The sequence below is a fragment of the Marmota flaviventris genome, chromosome 9 (assembly GCF_047511675.1).
Source record: "Marmota flaviventris isolate mMarFla1 chromosome 9, mMarFla1.hap1, whole genome shotgun sequence".
Lineage (NCBI taxonomy): Eukaryota > Metazoa > Chordata > Mammalia > Rodentia > Sciuridae > Marmota > Marmota flaviventris.
Genome location: NC_092506.1, coordinates 80,890,956 through 80,909,864, shown reverse-complemented (window position 1 = coordinate 80,909,864; position 18,909 = coordinate 80,890,956). Strand labels below are relative to the sequence as shown.

At 35.5% G+C, this 18,909-nt stretch overlaps 1 protein-coding gene and 2 non-coding genes across 10 annotated transcripts in view; all 3 read right to left on the bottom strand.

The window, feature by feature from the left end:
• Positions 1-18,909, bottom strand: part of Cep295 (centrosomal protein 295) — a 58,213-nt gene that overhangs the window by 7,334 nt on the left and 31,970 nt on the right. For 7 of the 8 annotated variants that reach the window (XM_071616603.1, XM_071616605.1, XM_071616604.1 and 4 more), the window contains 11 exons: positions 18,525-18,743; positions 15,835-15,927; positions 15,577-15,680; positions 13,967-14,104; positions 13,465-13,562; positions 9,751-13,198; positions 8,362-8,539; positions 8,081-8,224; positions 2,885-3,037; positions 1,737-1,840; positions 1,102-1,201 (listed from right to left, as the gene is read on the bottom strand). In XM_071616603.1, coding sequence (XP_071472704.1) covers positions 1,102-1,201; positions 1,737-1,840; positions 2,885-3,037; positions 8,081-8,224; positions 8,362-8,539; positions 9,751-13,198; positions 13,465-13,562; positions 13,967-14,104; positions 15,577-15,680; positions 15,835-15,927; positions 18,525-18,743 — 4,779 coding nt within the window. Of the gene's footprint in view, positions 1-1,101; positions 1,202-1,736; positions 1,841-2,884; positions 3,038-8,080; positions 8,225-8,361; positions 8,540-9,750; positions 13,199-13,464; positions 13,563-13,966; positions 14,121-15,576; positions 15,681-15,834; positions 15,928-18,524; positions 18,744-18,909 lie in introns of those variants that run through there. The other variant, XM_071616610.1, reaches the window with a different exon arrangement.
• Positions 1,284-1,353, bottom strand: LOC114105094 (small nucleolar RNA U2-30). The gene has a single exon (XR_003584946.1). It is a non-coding gene; the product is annotated as a small nucleolar RNA U2-30 (small nucleolar RNA).
• LOC114105095 (small nucleolar RNA U2-19) lies at positions 1,545-1,624 on the bottom strand. The gene has a single exon (XR_003584947.1). It is a non-coding gene; the product is annotated as a small nucleolar RNA U2-19 (small nucleolar RNA).

Here is an 18,909-nt window from a genome sequence, read left to right as displayed (position 1 = left end):
CTCACTGAGTTGCTTAGTGCCTCACTTTTGCTGAGGCTGGCTTTGAACTCACAATCCTCCTGCCTCAGCCTCCCAAATCGCTGGGATTACAGGTGTGTGCCACCATGCCCAACCACTGTCTTATATTTTATTTGGCATGAATACTTTGCTTTTGAGATTTAAAGGAACTATTCTCCCAGCTCTGCCCCGCCAAGTACACTATGAAAAAAGCAATGCTACGGGGACACTGCTACATCGATGTTCATAGCAGCACAATTCACAATAGCAAGACTGTGGAACCAACCTAGATGCCCTTCAATAGATGAATGGATAAAAAAAATGTGGCATTTATACACAATGGAGTATTACTCTGCATTAAAAAATGACAAAATCATGGAATTTGCAGGGAAATGGATGGCGCTAGAGCAGATTATGCTAAGTGAAGCTAGCCAATCCCTAAAAAACAAATGCCAAATGTCTTCTTTGATATAAGGAGAGTAACTAAGAACAGAGTAGGGTCGAAGAGCATGAGAAGAATTTTAATATTAAACAGGGATGAGAGGTGGGAGGGATTGGGAGAGAGAAGGGAAATTGCATGGAAATGGAAGGAGACCCTCAGAGTTATACAAAAGTACATACAAGAGGAAGTGAGGGGAAAGGGAAAAATAATACAAGGGGGACAAATGAATGTCAGTAGAGGGGGCAGAGAGAGAAGAGGGGAGGGGAGGGGAGGGGAGGGGAGGGGGGGTAGTAGAGGATAGGAAAGGCAGCAGAACACAACAGACACTAGTATGGCAATATGTAAATCAATGGATGTGTAACTGATGTAATTCTGCAATCTGTATATGGGGTAAAAATGGGAGCTCATAACCCACTTGAATCAAAGTGTGAAATATGATATATCAAGAACTATGTAATGTTTTGAACAGCCAACAATAAAAAATTAAAAAAAATAAAAATAAATAAATAAATAAATAGATATAACCATTTTATAAACAATTTGAAAAAAAAAAATAAAATAGATTGCATCTAAAATAAATAAGATTAATAAAAAAAAAAAAAAAAAAGAAAAAGCAATGTTTCCTCCCACCACTATATTGCAACTAAACTGGATGTTATTACCTGGATCCGTAAGGCTCAAATCTGTGTTTTCATAACTTATAAAGCTCCCAGTAGAAAGAGTTACTGAAGATAACGGCTCATGAAAAATTCGTTCGTCAGTCTAAAAATTTAAGGGAAATATTATATCATGATGTAGCTTGAAAAACTCTATAAATTCTAAAAACCTCAGAAGTTGTCAATTCTGAGCTCAGGTCAAGTGTAGAAACCTTCATAGTTACAAAGGTCAGTAGTAAAATTTTTTCATCATTGCTCAGAAATGATTAGCCTTAGATAAACACTCTTAGATAAACTCTCTTTCTCCCCTCCCCAATCTCTCTCATCCATTAGCATGTCCTCAGTTATTCAGTTACCTTTGTGAACACACACACACACATACACACACACACACACACACACACACCCAGACACAAGCCCCAACTGTTTTAAATGATTACAGTTTTGCTTCTCAGAACACTACAGATCATGCATCAGATTGACTAGGATGTCTTCTGATGTTCAGATTTGGCTATTTTCATCATTGATCCACTTTAATAAGAGCAGATCTCAGAGAACATAGACTTTATTTTTTCAACAAACTAAAGAGAATATGAAACCAAAAAGTTCTAAAATTTAGTATATACAGAGACATTACTAACCTGATCATCTGGTTTTACAGCTGGACCCAGATGTGTACGCTCTTCCTCCTCCAGAGCATAACTTAATATTGCATGATTATCAACATCAGATTCTTTGACTTTAACTAAAATATGAATTTCAGAATTCAAAATGGGGAGGAAATGGTTTGGATTAGAAAAAATTAAGTTCTTAGCATCAGAGAGCACCATTTTGTGCTTTCCTACAATTTACTTTTTAAAATTGCCTGTCTTAGAGTAAAAAGAAAATCTAGTTTTTGTTAAAAACACTGAGTAGCATATTTTTTTTTTTTAACTGTAGTTGTCACTATTATTTCATGAATAAAATCCTTTAAAAATACATGAATGTTAGGTCTAAAAGATGGAAAAGGGCTATTTTCAATCTTATATGTTCATTTATTATAGATTTTTTTTTACAAGAAGCATGTTATTATTTTCATACAGAAAAAGTTGAACAAGGGAAGTGAAATTTATTTAGAATATTAGTGATTTTGCTTTTAAATAGTTTCATTAAGTAAATACTAGTAGGAGGTCTATGAGGGTTGTAAGTTTTATATAGCTGGCAGTTCTACAAGTTTTGTGCTTAAAGCCTATTTGTAACAATTCACATTTTAAATGAAATACAGTACTATGAAATATTATCTTTAAAAAGTTCTATATTTGGCACTCTATATTTGAGCTGTTCAGTGATAAAGCCTCTGGGGTTATAGTTCAGTGGTAAAGCCTCTCTATATCTATCTATCTCCAACTGTTTTATGTATAATATGCTTACTGACTATATAGAATACAGTTCTAATACTGCTTTATTAGCTGTAAACCACTTTTTAAATATTTACCTTTTATAAGCAGGTTTTTTTGTTTTAGCTCCCCTTCATTACTTCTTTTTTATCACTGATCCACTTTAATAAGATAGTGCTGGGATTAAACCCAGGGCTTGTACATGCTAAGTACACACTTTACCACTGAGCTATACCCCCAGCCTTTGCCCTCATTATTTTTTAACAAGTGCACAGAACAAGAGTATGGGTGTACCATAATGATCTGATTACCAACAGTCACTGAGGTTATTCATCATCTTAGAAATCACCCTACAATAAATATCATTTAGTCCACATATCCCTGAGCACAACACCACCATATTCATCTCTCACCTGTTTCATCACCATCACTGCTGCAGACACTCTCTTGGACAGCTGGTTGAAGACAACCAACTGGAACACAGGCCACTGGGCTCCCAAAGAAAATTTGTTCTCGGCTTATTGAGACCCTCATGGGGTCTCTGTCTTGATAAAAATTTTGATTACCTGGGAGGAATTAAAAAAAAAAAAACAAGTCATTAAATTTTTGCTTAAGTTTCCAGAGCTAGCTAAAACTAAAATGACAATTTAGATTAACTAATGATACCCCCATATCCTAACATTGATGATACTTCATTATTGATCACAGGAAAAATGCCTGGAAAACTTATTAACATTAGTAGTGTTTTAAGGTATAATATAAAGTTCAAAAATAGCAACAACAAATAGAAAGACATCAAATGAGGGGCTCAGAAGAGAGGGGAAAGTAATCAGGATGGCAAAAGGTAAGGATTTATAGGACTCTCTCATGTGCTGGTTCTTGACCTGGGTAAAAGAAACATGGTTATTCAGTGACTTGTAAATCACTGAAATAAAGCCTTACAATTGGTGTATCTCTTTGTTATACTTTGACACAAAAATAAAAACAAGCAGATACCCTAAAGAAGCAAGCCAATCTACTGTGCAGAATCAGATAAAACTTGGGAATTAAACGGACTAGAATATTATGAAAGGAAGATATGTCCAGGAAGAGAAAAAAGGGATCATGTTTAAAACTACATACTTGGAACAATTAGGTCTTCTGGTCTCCTGATCTCCCTATCTCTCAACATCATCCCGAGATGAGGCCTGTTTTCTAGATAAACAGTATTCAATACACTCTGAATTCAGGGGCATTAGGCACAGAAATGAGGCAAGGGTGGGAGTGACAGACACATTGAAGGAATCAGGCATCAAAGTCTGCACTGTCAACCCAGCTTCCTCAGGTCTGGCTCCAGTGCCAATAGAAAGGCTTGTGCAGGTGCTATAGGATCTTCCTTTTAAGAAAAAGAACTACAGATATTAAGTTGAAAGTCTCTGATGAAAAAGGCATACCTTTCCCACCGGTCCTCCAGCAGGACTTTTAGTATCCTACTCAAATATGCAAAGCACTAGAGGAAATCCTCTAAAATGTCAGACAGAGAAAACAAAAGAACTCCAGATAAACAGAAAATACAGAACCCTAACAAACAAATAAAAAAATCTGTAAATATTTAGAATAGATACATTCTAGATCCATGAAACAGAATGAATATTATGAAAAGGCTGGGGTGGGGGGGGAACAGGGACAGAATGAAAAACCAACCTTTGGGAAACTACAATTTAATAGTCAGAATAAAAATTGAGATGAAAAGTTCAAACGAGTTAAGGAAAGTTGCCCAGAAAGCAAAAAGAAAAGAAATAGAAATGAATGACAGAGGAAAAAGAAAAAAATTTAGAAGATCAATATAAATCAGTGTATTCAACTTCATTTTTATTATCAGCCTCCAAAAGGAGTCTTTTAGGACTTTTTGCTAATTGCCCCGTCCGCATGACATTTTAATAACTGCTTTGTACATAACAAAAATACCTTTTTCTCATCTTCCTCCAAACCAGTTTTTGCCTCCTTAGGGAAAAATAACATTCTTGTTAAGAATGACCTTATTATATTGGTGTAGTGGTGCACACCTGTAATCTCAACATCTGAGGAGGCTGATGGAGGAGGATCTAGAGTTCAATGCCAGTCTCAGCAACTTAGCGAGGCCCTATCTCTAAATATTAAAAAGGCACCTCTGGGTTCAATCTCTGGTACCAAAAAAAAAAAAAAAAAAGATTGACCTTGTTCAACTTCCAACTAAAAGATATTCCACAAACAGAAAACAGTGTAAACTATGTAAAAAATTATATTAAGAAGTGTTAGAACAGACATTATACAGAAACCTATTTATCAGACAAAGGCGCTTAAATCAAGAAGCAAGATCATGAAGGGCCTTGTAGATGAAGCCAGAGCCTTCAGCTAATTTAGACTCATTCCTCCAATCAACAGGAACCACTGCAGAGTTTTAAGTGGGGAAAAAGAGGGAGATTACTCTGAATATGCCATTGGAAAATGAACAGGAATAAAGCAAGAGTTGAAATAAGGAGACACTGCAAGTTTTAGCAGGTATTCAAGTGACAGCAGGAATGGAAAGAAGTGGGCAGATTCAAGAGTTCAGAGTAGAACTGAGACTTGGTAGTTTATTGGGTGTTGGGAGATATCAATAAGAGAAGTATTGAGACTTGAAATGTGGATACTATTTAATGAAAAAAGAAGGCTGGAAGATAGAATGGCGATAAGGGATTATGTTAATTTCCCTTTTAGACAAGATGACATTTTTACAATTTCAAACATGATTCATTAAATTATAAAAATCAATGATGAGCACTTCCTCATAATCTGAATTATAGAAAGCACTAATCAGTTCCTAAAGAGTTGTGGTTTGTCAAATAATGCAAAACAGGAAAAAAACTTCCAAAGTAACAAAATCATTACTTTATAAGCTCCTTAAGAAAACAGAAAGGGAGCTGGGCATGGTGACACATGCCTGTAATCCCAAAGGCTGGGGAGGCTGAGGCAGGAGGATTGCGAATTCAAAGCCAGCCTCAGCAACAGCGAGGCGCTAAGCAAGTGAGACCCTGTCTCTAAATAAAATACAAAATAGGGATGGGGATGTGGCTCAATGGTTCAGTGCCCCCTGAGTTCAATCTCTGGTACCCTTCCTCCCTCCAAAAAAAAAAAAAAAACCCAAAACAGAAAGGGGACTGGTTCTTAGGAGTTACTCTGAGTGATTCTTAAGGCATCATAATACCTGATCTTAAATTATACTATATAGCTATACTAACAAAAAGGACATGGTATTGGCATCAAAGTGGATGTGAAGACCAATGGAATAGAAGACACAGAGACAAACCCAACTGTTATGGTTATCTGACACTTGACAAAGGTGCCAAAAATACATGTTGGAAAAAATATAGCCTTTTTAAGAAATGGTGCTGGGGAAACTGGAAATCCACGTGAAGAATAAAAGTAGATTCTTTACCCTGCACAAAAGTCAGATCAATGTGGATCAAAAAGACCAGAAAGAAACTTTGAAAATGCTAAAAGAAAAAACATAGGGTCAACACTCCAAATTCCTTAACAAGACCCCTAAAGCTCAAGAAATAAAACCAAGAATTAAAAAGTGGGACAGCATCAAATTTAAAAGCTTCTTCACAGCAAAGGAAATGATTAAGAGTGTGAAAAGAGGGGCTGGGGTTGTGGCTCAGTGGTAGAGCGCTCACCTCTCATGTGTGAGACCTGGGTTCGATCCTCAGCACCACTTAAAAATAAATAAAGATTTTGTGTCCATGAATAACTAAAAAAAAAAAAAAATTTAAAAAAAAAAGAATGTGAAAAGAGAGCCTACAGAATGAGAGAAAATCTTTGCCAGATACTCCTGATAAGCAAATAATATTCAGAATATAAAGATCTCAAAGAGATCACACACAAAAAATCAAATTAGTAAGTTGCCAAAATAACTAAGCAAGCATTTCTCAAAAGAAGAAAATACAAATGGCCAACAAATTTATGAAAAATGTTCAATTCCCCTAGCAATCAGGGAAATGCCAATCAAAACTACACTGAGATTTCATTTCACTCCAGTCATAATAGCAATCATCAAGAATACAAATAATAATAAATGCTGGTGGGGATGTGAGAAAAAGATAAGCTCATAATTGTTGGTAGGACTGCACATTAGTACAATCACTCTATAAATAGTAGAGATTCCTCAAAAGATTAGGAATGAAACCACATATGATCCAATCTTCCCACTCCTTGGTATTTATCCAAAAGAATTAAAATCAGTATACTATAGTGATACAGCCACTCAGAGTTTATGGCAGTGAAATTCACAATAGCCAAGTTATGAAATCAGCCCGGGTGCCCTTCAATAGATGAATGGATTAACAAAATGTCATTTATGTACACATGGAGTTTTACTCAGCGTAAAGAAGATTGAAAATATGGCATTTGCTGGTAAATATATGAAAATAGAAAATATCATGCTAAGTGAATTAAGCCAGAATAAGAAAATAAGGATCAAATGTTTTTCTCATGGGGAAGCAGGGGGTTGGGGATCAATATCATAAGGATAGGAGATTGAGGAGGAGGAGGGACAGGAAATGGGAGAAATTCAGAATGAAATTTGACAACATTATGCTATGTGCATGTATAAATATGCCATAGTGAATTCCACTTTTATGTGTATTTATAAAGCACCAATAATAAAAGTAAACAGATAAATAGAAGGAAGACCACTAGAGTAAAGAAAGGAGAATAGTGGGGAGAGAAAAGGGGAGGAAAGAGAAGGCACTGGGGACTAAATGGAGCAAATCAAATTTTATACATGTATGATTATGTCAAAATGAACCCTACTATTATATGTAATTTTAATATACTAATAAAGCATTAAAAATAGGGGTTACTCTGGCTCTCTACCTTCCTTAATTCTTCCAAACAATCAGAAATGAAGACACAATACTTTATGGCTGAAGACCAAAACAGTTAGTGTTAATTAATTTAATTATATTATCATTAAAGATAATATAATTTAGTTATATTATCATTAAAGATGCCAATTTCCTCCTTAAAAGATTTGCTTTGATAAACGTGATCACAAAAATTATTTGGTGAGTCTGAAATCTAAAAATAATTATGAAATTCAGATAGGACTGCTCACAAAATATTGCAGAAAGGAATATTTCCAGGTAAATGGATGTAGGAAGAAGTATGGTGAAGAAATACATCTGTTCTAATTGTCATTAAAGCCAGGATTTTAAGTGTTAATAATTATCCTGCAATAGACATAGGAAAAAAGTTGTGAAAGTACTAAAATAGAAAAGTGATAAGGGAAAAGAGAAAACAAACAAGAAACAAGTTTAGAATGCGGACAAGTTCAGAAGCAGAGAGAATAAACAGCATCAGAAACAGAATATCAAAGAATTTTGTCTGCAGTAAATTCGTTTCCCTCACATGTCAGATACACTGGTTACTCAATGCCACATGTCTTTAAGTCCAAGAAATACTATTACATAAATACTACTTATGTAAATCAGTTTTTTCCTTTCAAAAGTACTCAACAACTAAGTCTCTAAATTTTAGCATCTTCAAAGAAGGTAGAAAACTAACAAACCATGAAAATATCTTTTTATCTTATCAAACCATCTATTTACCTGGTATAGAAGTTCTGCCACTAGGTGGAGATTCTACTTCTTGTATAGCACTAAGTTCATGTTGGTTTAAGTCTAATCCAGATTTAACTCTGGCTACAGGTGGCTTTGAGGTTCTTCTACCTGGTTCTTTGTCCAGGTGCTCACCTATCACATCAAGGACAAAGTTAGACACAATGAAAATCTATTAACATACTGTAAATTTTTCTACAACCAGGAAACTTCAGGGGATGAAAGCAAAGAATAATCAGCAGAATAATTACAATAAAATGCAATTATCTTACCACTTTGCTTGGCACTACCATCTTCAGAAAACAACCAATTATCATCAGAGTTGCTCTTATCTGCATCTCTAATGCTTTGCTGATCATTTCTTGTTAGGTCTTGGATATGAGGAAGCCATTCTCTGAGCTGCTCCATCTTCTGTGTTTTTAAAACATTTTCGACTGAGAGCTTACTTGCCTAAAAAAGTGGGCAGATGGGGGTGGGGATGACAAAAGTGGAGGAATTATGAGAAGAATTCCTTATATTTACATTTTTCTTTCTAAATTAGAAACTCAAGTAAATAGTTCCATCACTTATACTATTTTAATTTTCTCCAGATTAAAAAAGAGATATGCTTCCAATATTAAAAGGGTAATATTCCCTTTAAAAAATATAACCATGATTAGCATCCAACTAAAACTAAGCCTTTGCTGTTCCTTTCAATAAGAGATTATACTTGGGTATCCTCCTGTTTTTCTTTCCCATTAATTTTCCTCCAAATGAAAAATTAAGTCCCTAGGACTTAACTGCTCCTGGACTCACTCAATTCAAGCTTCTCCTGAACATCAAGGATTTGTAGAACTATTTATACTAAATAATAAGGTTTAAGAAGTAGCATTTTAAAATAAAATGGATGCATTCATATTTAGGAAAGCACATTTTCATCTCCCCTGTGGATAAACTATGAATTTGAGTGACTATGCCAGTCTTGTCAACAATTCAAACCCAAGTCACAAGTCCAGCTCTCCATCAGCCTAAAATCATGACAGCTTAAAAGTCAGTCAATAGGTCCCTTAAGGAAGAAGATAGAACTGATTTTGATCCATATATAAATGTCAACAAAGTGTTATACATTAAGAGTACAAGGTGTATTAATGCCTATGAAAAATTCTGCTAAACAGTTTATTTTTACAATTTTAATCTACGATGAGTTTAAAACCCACTATAACAAACGTTCAAATAAGAATCTATATTCTTTTGTGATAGTTGCATTTAAATTGGTTGAGTTTCAAACAATCTCATCTCATAATCACCACAGAAGATTGATCAATTTTTATTTTAATTTCCAATGTGTAGGGTAGGAAATTACAGCACAGTTAAGATCAAAACTTATTCTCAGTAACTAAAAACTGAGTGAGGTTTTACCCTCCATTGTTTTTTTGTTTTGTTTTGGTACCCGGGATTGAACCAGGGGTGCTTAACTATTAAGCCACATACATTCCCAGCCCTTTTTACATATTTTTAATTTAGAGACAGGGTCTCACTGAGTTGCATAGGTCCTGACTAAGTTGCTGAGGCTGAACTCACGATCCTCCTGCCTTAGCCTCCTAAGCTGCTGGGATTACAGGTGTGCGCCACCACTCCTGGCTCCAGCGTTTAATTCTTAAGTATATAAGTTTAAAACATACCTGCCTGCCTTTAAAGAAATCCTTCAAAGTTTCCTGATGTTTCTGGATCTGCTGCTGCAATGCTGTTTGTCTCTGTAAAAGCAATTCTTCCTGGGCTTTTTGGCTATATTGTAGAACTTCTTTTTGTAGATCCATCTGCTTCTGAAGACCCATCTTATCTTGCTGTGCTAAGACAGGCTGTGAAAGTCTAGACTGAAATCTTGGAATTGTAGAATCACTTGAAGGAGCTACGTGTCCATTTTTAGGTGAATACAATTCACAAATGCTTTCAGATTTAGCTTCTGCAAAAGGTAGTGGAATGAATGAATGCTCTAATTCCTTAGATTGAAACAAAGAAGAGAGGTCATGCTCAGCATATTCACTTTTGTTTAACTGACTTTGTTTGTTTAAAAGCAGTTCTTCCTGAGGTTTTTCATTAGAATTTACCATGCTCCTTTCTAGGTAAAACTGTGCTGTCAAATTATTTTGCTGAGGCAGAATAGGTTGTGAAAAACTCAAAAGCCTGTCTTGTGATCTTACGGTTTCAGTATCACCAATTTTGGTGGCAGAAGATTTTTGCATTCTTTCAGAGTTAGCAGCAGGCAATGTTTCCTGGGAAAGGAATGAAGAGGAACTAATTTGCTCAGATGATACCCTTTTCTCCAATTTACTTAATCTTTGCAAAAGCAGTTCTTCTTGGACTTCCTGTCCAGATCGAATGACTTTCCTTTGTGTATCTAACTGCTGCTGAAGCACCTTCATATCACCATGGTGAGGTTGGATAAAATCCTTCAAAGATACTTTTTCCTCAAATTTACGTTGTCTGGGTAACACAAACTCTTCCTGAGTTTTCTCAATAGAAGGAAAGGAAATTGTCTGTGCATTCAACTGTTCCTGAAGTGCAATCGAATTATCTTGTTGAGTTAAAACAGGTGGTGATAAACCCCAGAGCCTATCAGGCAATTTTTGCATCTCAGAATGACTTGAGGAAATTATACTATCACTGATAGTTGGACAAAGTTCTTGGGTTCTTTCAGATTCATTAGGAGATAAAGATAGCAGTAGTGAGGAAGAGGTCCCCACCTGCTCAGGGGACATCCTTCCCTTCCACCTACTCTGTTTATCTAAAAGCATTTCTTTCTGAGCTTCCTGTCTAGATTGAATGAAGGCTTCCCTCTGTGTAGCTAACTGTTCTTGAATTGCCTTCAAATTATCTCGTTGAGGCTGGATACGTTGTGATATCTTCAAAAGTCTATCCTGCAATTCTGGAATCTGTAAATGCCTGGAGGGAACTTTATTATCACTATCTGTTGAAAGAGGTTCCGGCATTGTAACAGAGTCAGCAGAGGGGAAGGAAGTAAATGAAAGTTGTTTTAATTGGGGTATGAAGGAAGACAAGCCAGTCTGGTCAGAAGATGTATTTTCTTGGGTTTTCTGGCTGAAATGAAAATCCTCTTTCTCTGTGTCTAGCCATTCTTGGTGCTCCTCCAAATTATCTTGTAGAGGTAGTATATGTTTTGAAATTCTCAAAAATCTTTCCTGAAATCTTGGGATCTTAGAATGGCTTAAGGGAACTGTACTGTCACTCTTAATTGACATAAACTCCTGTGATCTTTCAGATTCAGCTACCTGGGATACAGGTAAAGAGATACCAGTCTGTTCAGAAGAAATTTTTCTCTTCAATTCATTTTGTTCAGGTACAAATTCCTGAGTTTGTACTACTTGTCCAGCATCAAGTACTACCCTCTGTATGTGTGACTGTTCCTGGAATGCTGTCAAATTTTCTTGTCGTGGCAGGATATGGTATGGAAAACTGAGAGACTTATCCTGAAGAGCTGGGATCATCAAATCACTAGGAGGAGTTATATTCTCCTCCTCAGATAAATAAAGTTTCTGAACTCTCCTAGGCTCAGCTTTAGCAGAAACCTGCAAGTCATCTGAATGTTGAGCAACCATTGTTGAGTATGAAGAACTCACCTGCCCAGATTTATCATCCCCCAAATCCCTTTGTCTGTGGAAAAGTAAGTCCATCTGAGCATCATGTCTGGCCTGAAGAGTATCCCTCTGTGTAGTCAGCTGTTCTTGGAGCAACTTTAAACTATCATGCAGAGGTCGGAACTGTTGTAGAAAACTTGAAAACCCATCCTGAGACTCTGGGATTTCAGATTGGTTTGAGAGAAGTCCTTTTTCACTCTTGGAGAATTGCTGCTCCTGGATTTTCCCAGATTTTCTATCTGCAAAAGGTGGTGAAGAATGTATATGCTCAGTTACCTGATGTGGCAGAGAAGGAGGCTCGGCCTGTGCATAACTTATTTTTCCATCTAACTCACTTTGCTTAGGTATGAATAAGACTTCCTGGGCTTCCCGTCTAGCCTGAAGGTTATCCCTTTGAACATTCAATTGTTCTTGGAGAAGTTTAGAGTTATTTTGCTGTGATAAGATAGGTTGTGAAAAACTCAAAAGCCTATCCTTAAGGCCTGAGATCACAGGATCACTTGAGGAAAGTGTAGTAGTATTCTTGGTTGGAGAAGATTCTTGGATTTTCCCTGATTCAGCTTTGGCAGAAGGCAGTGAAGTAAAAACATCTGGAGTTACCACTGGGAGGAATACAGGGCGTCCAATTTGCTCTTCCAATTCTTTTTGTTTGGACAAAAGCAATTGCTCCTGAGCTTCCTGTCTTGCCTGAAGGACTTCCTTCTGTAGTTCTAATTGTTTCTGGAGAGACTTCACATTATCTTGCTGGGCTGTGATAGTCTCTGCGGATGACAAAGGTCGATCATGCATTTGGCTGATTACAGAATGACTTACAGAAACTGAACTTCTATTCACTGTTTCCTGAACTTTTCCAGATTCAACTTTAACCGGAGGAATACTAAAAGAGCCCTCAGGTAGGAATAAAGAAGTTTCAGTTAGCCTGGAAGATAAATTTTCACTGTTCTCTGATAATATTTGCTGGGAATCTAAAGTCTGAGAGGTTGTTGCCATAGATGTTTTAGATATTTTTCTAGTATCCTGCAATTCCACTGGCCTATCATGTGACAAAGCTCTTGAAAGTATGTGAGAAACTTTAGGGATCAATTCATAGTCACTCTGTTGTGTTTCAGTTTGAGAGGATTGTCTTAGATATTTTTGTGATTCTAAAGACTGCTTGGCTAAAACATCTGAAGTGCTTAATATTTCTGTTGTTTTTACCTGTCCTTGTGGAAAGTGATTTTGTCTCAGTACCTGAATATGATCTTGTTCTAATTTTGAGAACTGTATGGATTGCATAGGTTGACATTTGTTATGACTCTGTCTTTGATCCCAGTGCTCTGATACAGCAGTGTGTTTTTCAGATTTCCATGGTGGTACTGATATAATAGGATCAGAAATCAATGATGAAGCTGATGTGGATGGGTACCTTCTTTTTAATATAGTTTGATATTCAAGTAATTGTTTCCTGGCTGTTTCAACAGATTGCCTATGTAACCTACCAAAAACAAACAAACAAAAATTAATATTACTTTTTAGTTAAAAAAAAAAAGCCCCACATTTTCAAGTGTTTTTATATTACATTTAAACAACAACAAAAAAACAGCAATCTAGGGTTGGTCATAATCATGGTGGAAAAGGAACAATATTATACTTCCCTTAGAAAAATGCTAAAGGAATTCCAATTAGATCTTCATATAAACCAAATAATAAATCCCAAAGATGGAGCTTACTGTCACATAGAAATGATACCCTAGCTAATACCTGTTTTGTTGTAAAAGCTGTTGTTGATAGTCGTGGATCATCTGCCTATGACTGTTGTCATCAGCAACCACAGTGCATGGTGCAGAAGCAGTGCCAACCTAAGAAAAGACAGAGCTACTAATTAAAAGGCAAATTCAGGAACAAACACTAAAGTATCTTATAAAACTCAAATTCTATAGTTGTAGATTTACATATAGCTTTTTATATTCTTTTTTAATAAAAAGACTGACACTTTTATAAGAAGTAAGAAATGAAGTAATCACCATTCTGTTTCAAATCCAAAAGTTCCACATATACACGACACACAAGTCATAGTCATGTCTATGCTGGCATCCCAGAGAAACTAAAAGCAGAGAGCCATTAGGTTGGTATACACTTTTTATATATACATTATTAAATATATAACAATTAGACATTTTACTTTTCTGAATGCTAGGACTGTTCATATTTTCAATATTGCCCCCCAATGATTTATGCAGTGACAAGATTTCTGGCATCCTACCCCAGAGTGTTGAGCTTTTTTTCTTTTTTCTTCTTCTAGCTGAGCCCTGAAGCAATCAGTTTCTAATCTTAACTTCTGTTGTTCAATTTGTTCAAGTAATTCCAACTGCTTTTGTTTCTGCTCTTCTATTTCCATTATCTAGGTAATAAAAATACTATTGGTCTATTAACAACAAACTCATATAAAAGAAAAGTTAATATGTGTTACAGTAACAAGAAATAGTTCTCATCACCAAGAATACCTATTGACCACAACTGGTGTTTTATCTGTTAGTGGCACTGTCAAAGGAAGGGTGGGAGTATAAGATGGGAAAGGAGGGAAAAAAAAAAATGAAAAGAAGGGTAAAGCATAAGAAGGAGTAAACACATTAACTATTCTGTTTTATAGGAGTACAAGGAGAGCCTGATTGCCACTGAAGAACCTCCTCCAGAGAAGTAGCAAGCAGTGTGGTCAAATTCTATTTTACATCTTTAATTTTACATTGTTCCCAGTATAAATGACTGAAGAAATTAAATATTGAAACCCCCATAGCACTCTGATTTCTTAGGAATACCCATTAAGAGAGAAGTTATCTAGAAGCCAAAGGACTAGTCTGTTTTGTTGCCTGTCAAATGTACCACCTTGAAAAGTTCCTGATACACAAAATACTGAATGAAAAAGTGGGAAAAGGCACAGATGTATTTTTGCAAAGAGGAATGTTTCGATCTAATACTTTACTTATACCTAATCAGGCAATAGTGGCTATATAGAGTGGTGTTCCTGTCCTCGTCTTACTTTCCTTCACTTAGGATCCACTGAATTTATATTGTTGACAGTTCCATAGCACCTCTAGAACTGTATTGTCAATACACATCATTGTTTACATTTACATGAATTAAAATTAAAATTTAAAATTTAATACTTCAGCTTGCACTAGCCACTTCTAAGGACTCACAGCTCAAGGGGGCTTGTAGCTACCACATTGGACAGATGTGGAACATTTCCATCACACAAAGTCCTATTGGACAATGCTGTTCTAGAATATCTGAGAATAAATACCAACTCATAGAATTCTCACTCCCCAGCTATATTTCTGCGAAAAACTATACCTATAAACTGGCTTAGGAATAATTTAGCCTCCTTCAAGGTAATCTGTATTTAAAAAATCACTTATTAAAAGTAGAACAGAGACCAAATTTACAGTTAAGGAGGTTGAACTTAAAACTTTTCCTCTTAATAAAGTTTTGGAGGGTTACAAAGCCCGTCTAATATATTATGACAAAGACTCATTAAATCAATAAATATTTATCAAGCACTTACTCTGTACAAAGGATTATATCAGAAATTATGTAGAATAAACTATTTTAAAGACAACAATTTCCTTTTTTAAAAACCTTATAGATTTCATAGGGAATATAAAATGTGTACAAAGCACAAAATACAAAGAAGACACAGTAAGGGTCAAATGAATAGCACAAGTAAAGACAATGCATTTTATCAGTTGAGTGTGTGTATCACAAGGTAGAAAACATGACATCAAAACCAGCCAGATATTAAGACAAATTACATGGGTCAAATAAAGCTGGAGTATCTAGGAGAAGAAAAACTGTAAAAGTAATATTTTCAATTACCTGTTTCTGCCTTGCTGACATTCTAACTCTGACTGCTTCTTCTTGAGGATGAAGTAGAACTGAACTCTGAGCTAGAGTTGTGACAGATGGAACTGCACTTGTTTCTATGAGAATCCCCAAAACAAAAATAAGTTTTAAAAATTTAGAATTTTGACACTGCTATTAATACCCTTCCATTCATTTATTACATGTAATTTTACTGGGAAAAGATGTGAAGAGTTAAACAAGTTTAATCTAAATTGTGGGGGAAAAAAATACCTTCTTCCTTTCTGGCATCTGTTTGGCATGAAAGTGATTTGTCTTCACTACTAAGTGGTCCAGACTCAATTGTCAGTATGTCACTTCCAACAACTGTAATAGACAGTATCATTGATATTATGACTATATCATCAGGTCAAGCGTAAAGAGGGCAAACTAACACAAATCTACACTCAGATTAAGCATTCAATTTCAGTCTACCTGAACGTCTTACTTAAAGATCTGATCATCATCTTTTTTTTTGGCACTAGGGATTGAACCCAGGGATGCTCTACCACTAAGCTACACCCCCAACCCTTTTTATTTTGAGACAGGGTCTTGTTAAGTTGCTCAGGCTGCCCTCCAACTTGCAATCCTCCTGTCTCAGCCTCCCAAGTCACTGGGATTACAAGCATGTCCCACCCCACCTGGCTAAGATCCAGTCACTTTTTGATGACTATATATGTATCCACTTGTATTATTCAAAGTTAATATAACAAGACAAATGAAAGACTAAATGTAAGAAAAAGGAAAAAGTGAAGAACTGTTTGAAAAGGTATGCTGGCAAGGTTTTCAAATACAATGGAAAAACATAAAAGGGAGCAGAATAATAAGCATGATAGCAACATTAAAAAAGAGAAGATAAAGAAATATCAGGATCTTTGATGCATTTCAAACTAGAATTTTTTATAAACTGTAAAACCAAAGCAGAGAAGAAATTTAAAGCAGTGTATTTTTATCATATAAGGGTAGCCAACACTCTGCATGGAGCACCCATTTACTTTCTCATTTTTTCATTAGGCATCCACACACATGCTCGAAGCTGGAGACATGGTGAATGAGAAAAGACCTCAATGAAGTTTTTCAGGTTGAGTGAGGAATTAGAAACATAATTATCACAGAAAAAATTATAAAGGTAGAAATTATGATTGGCACTGTCAGGAAAATGAGGGGCTATATAATAAAGATAATATTAAATTAATGGATCAGATATGATTTATCTGAGGAAATGGCCTTTAAGCATAAATTTGAAAGGTGAGGAAAAATCAGGCAGGTAAAGTATGTCGGGAGGTAAGAGAGCTATCCAAACAGATCAGCAGGTATAAAAGGCCCTGTGAGGATAAAAACAACTTGGCTCATTCAAGGAACTGAAAGAGACCCATGTGCCTGGGGTGTAGTCAGGCAAGTAGAGGAATGAAGCAAGGTAAGAACAGAGAAAGCCTACCCAAACAGGGCCCCCTTTGAAATAACTTTGCTATGGACTGAATATTAGGGTTCCTTTGTTTTAGATTCTAAAACCCCATTCTCTTCTATTTCTCTGGTCACTCCCCTTTAATAACTTTACAGTCTGTCCTTTCTCTAGCCATCTTCTAGATGCCAAAATCCCTCAGGTGATCTTATAAGCCCTCTTTCTCACTGAATTCTTTCATATGTCAGATATGATCAAAGGAAACCAGAATAACATTAGCTTTCTGGCTGTATCAAAGGAATTAAAATATTGCAAGTTATCAAACTGTGAAAGATTATATGAAAAACAGGTATAGGGTAAGGGAGGATATGACAGTTCGGTTTGGAACAAATTTAAGATGTTATTAGATATGTAAGGGAAGATGTCAAATAGTCAAATAAATGAGTTGAATTCAAAGGGAGGCCAAGCTCAGAAACATGCTCTCTGGATGACATTAGTATATAGATGATCAACTAAGGAGATCTGTTTTATTTTTTGATCCTGGGAATTGAGCACAGGTCCTTGCACATGCTAGGCAAGCACTCTACCACCAAGCTACATTCCCAGTCCATTTAAAACTTTTACTGAGACCAAGTTTCCCAGAATGGTCTTGAACCTGAGATTTTTCTACCTCAGCCTCCCAAGTAGGGAGTTTTGATACAGAGAAAATATTTAAGAAAGAGCTCTGGAGGTAAGGACTAGTGGTTATTTAAATGGATAAATAGTGAAGGAAATGATAAAGGAGGAACCAGTAAGAAATGAAAACCAAGAGAAGGTGGAGTGAAGAGGCCAACCGAAGGACACATTTCAAGGTTTCCTGATAGCCTGCTAGCAAAACATTTTCATATAATTTAATCACATCTCATTTGCTCATATATAATTGAAGAAGATATAGTTAGTATGATCTTTGTAATTTCTAAAAACATACTAAATCTTACTTACCTATTATCATCTTAGTTTTCAACATACTAAATAAATAGCCTATTTATTACAAAAAAAAAAAATAATAATAATTCTTTAAAAGGAACCAAATCTCTGATGGGAATGTAAAAGAAAGCCACAACACATTCAAAAGTATTTAACATAGTCCTATCTTTTCATTAAGAACTACTTCTTTCAAAAGCTTTTCCTAAGGAAATAAAAAGACTTCACTAGAAATACCCCCCCACACACACACAAAATGAGAGACAGCCTAAATGTCTTAGCAAAGGGGACTGGTTAATTTTGGTTCATCAGTTACGCTGGAATTTATAAATGCAAACATAAATATATATATGTAAATTAAAAATAAGCAAAATAATACAATAAAAGTGGTCTAAGAGATTCACTAAGGTTTTCAACATTTGATTGTTGCCCTCAAGTACTGGGATTATGTTTCTTAATTTTGACCTCTAGTCTGAGTTTTCAAGTTTGAGCATAATTTTGAACAACTTAAGAAGGGTTTATGTGTTATACAAAGAAGAAATCTAGTAGAGACAACCACCTTGTTCCTGCTCAGAAGATTTTCTTTCTTCACTAGCAACTGTTCCTGATTCAATTGTTGGTGCTCTACTCTCAATTTCACTTACAGTCGTAATCATTTCACTTTCATCCTCAGACATGGATTTAATTGTCCAGAGAGATTTTTGGCTTCGAATCCTATTTAACAATTTTTTAAAAAGAATTCTTGAAGGGACCTGTTGGGTCTTCATTGCCAAGGTGACTAAAAGGAAAAACAAGAACAAAAACCCAAAGATAAAAAACAACTTATTCAGTATCTATCATATGCAGTCAAATTGTTCTATCTTTATGTTCATTTACTGCTATAATCTCTACTTAAAAGCACAACATTATTTACAATTTGCAGTAATACAACAATGCTACTTGAT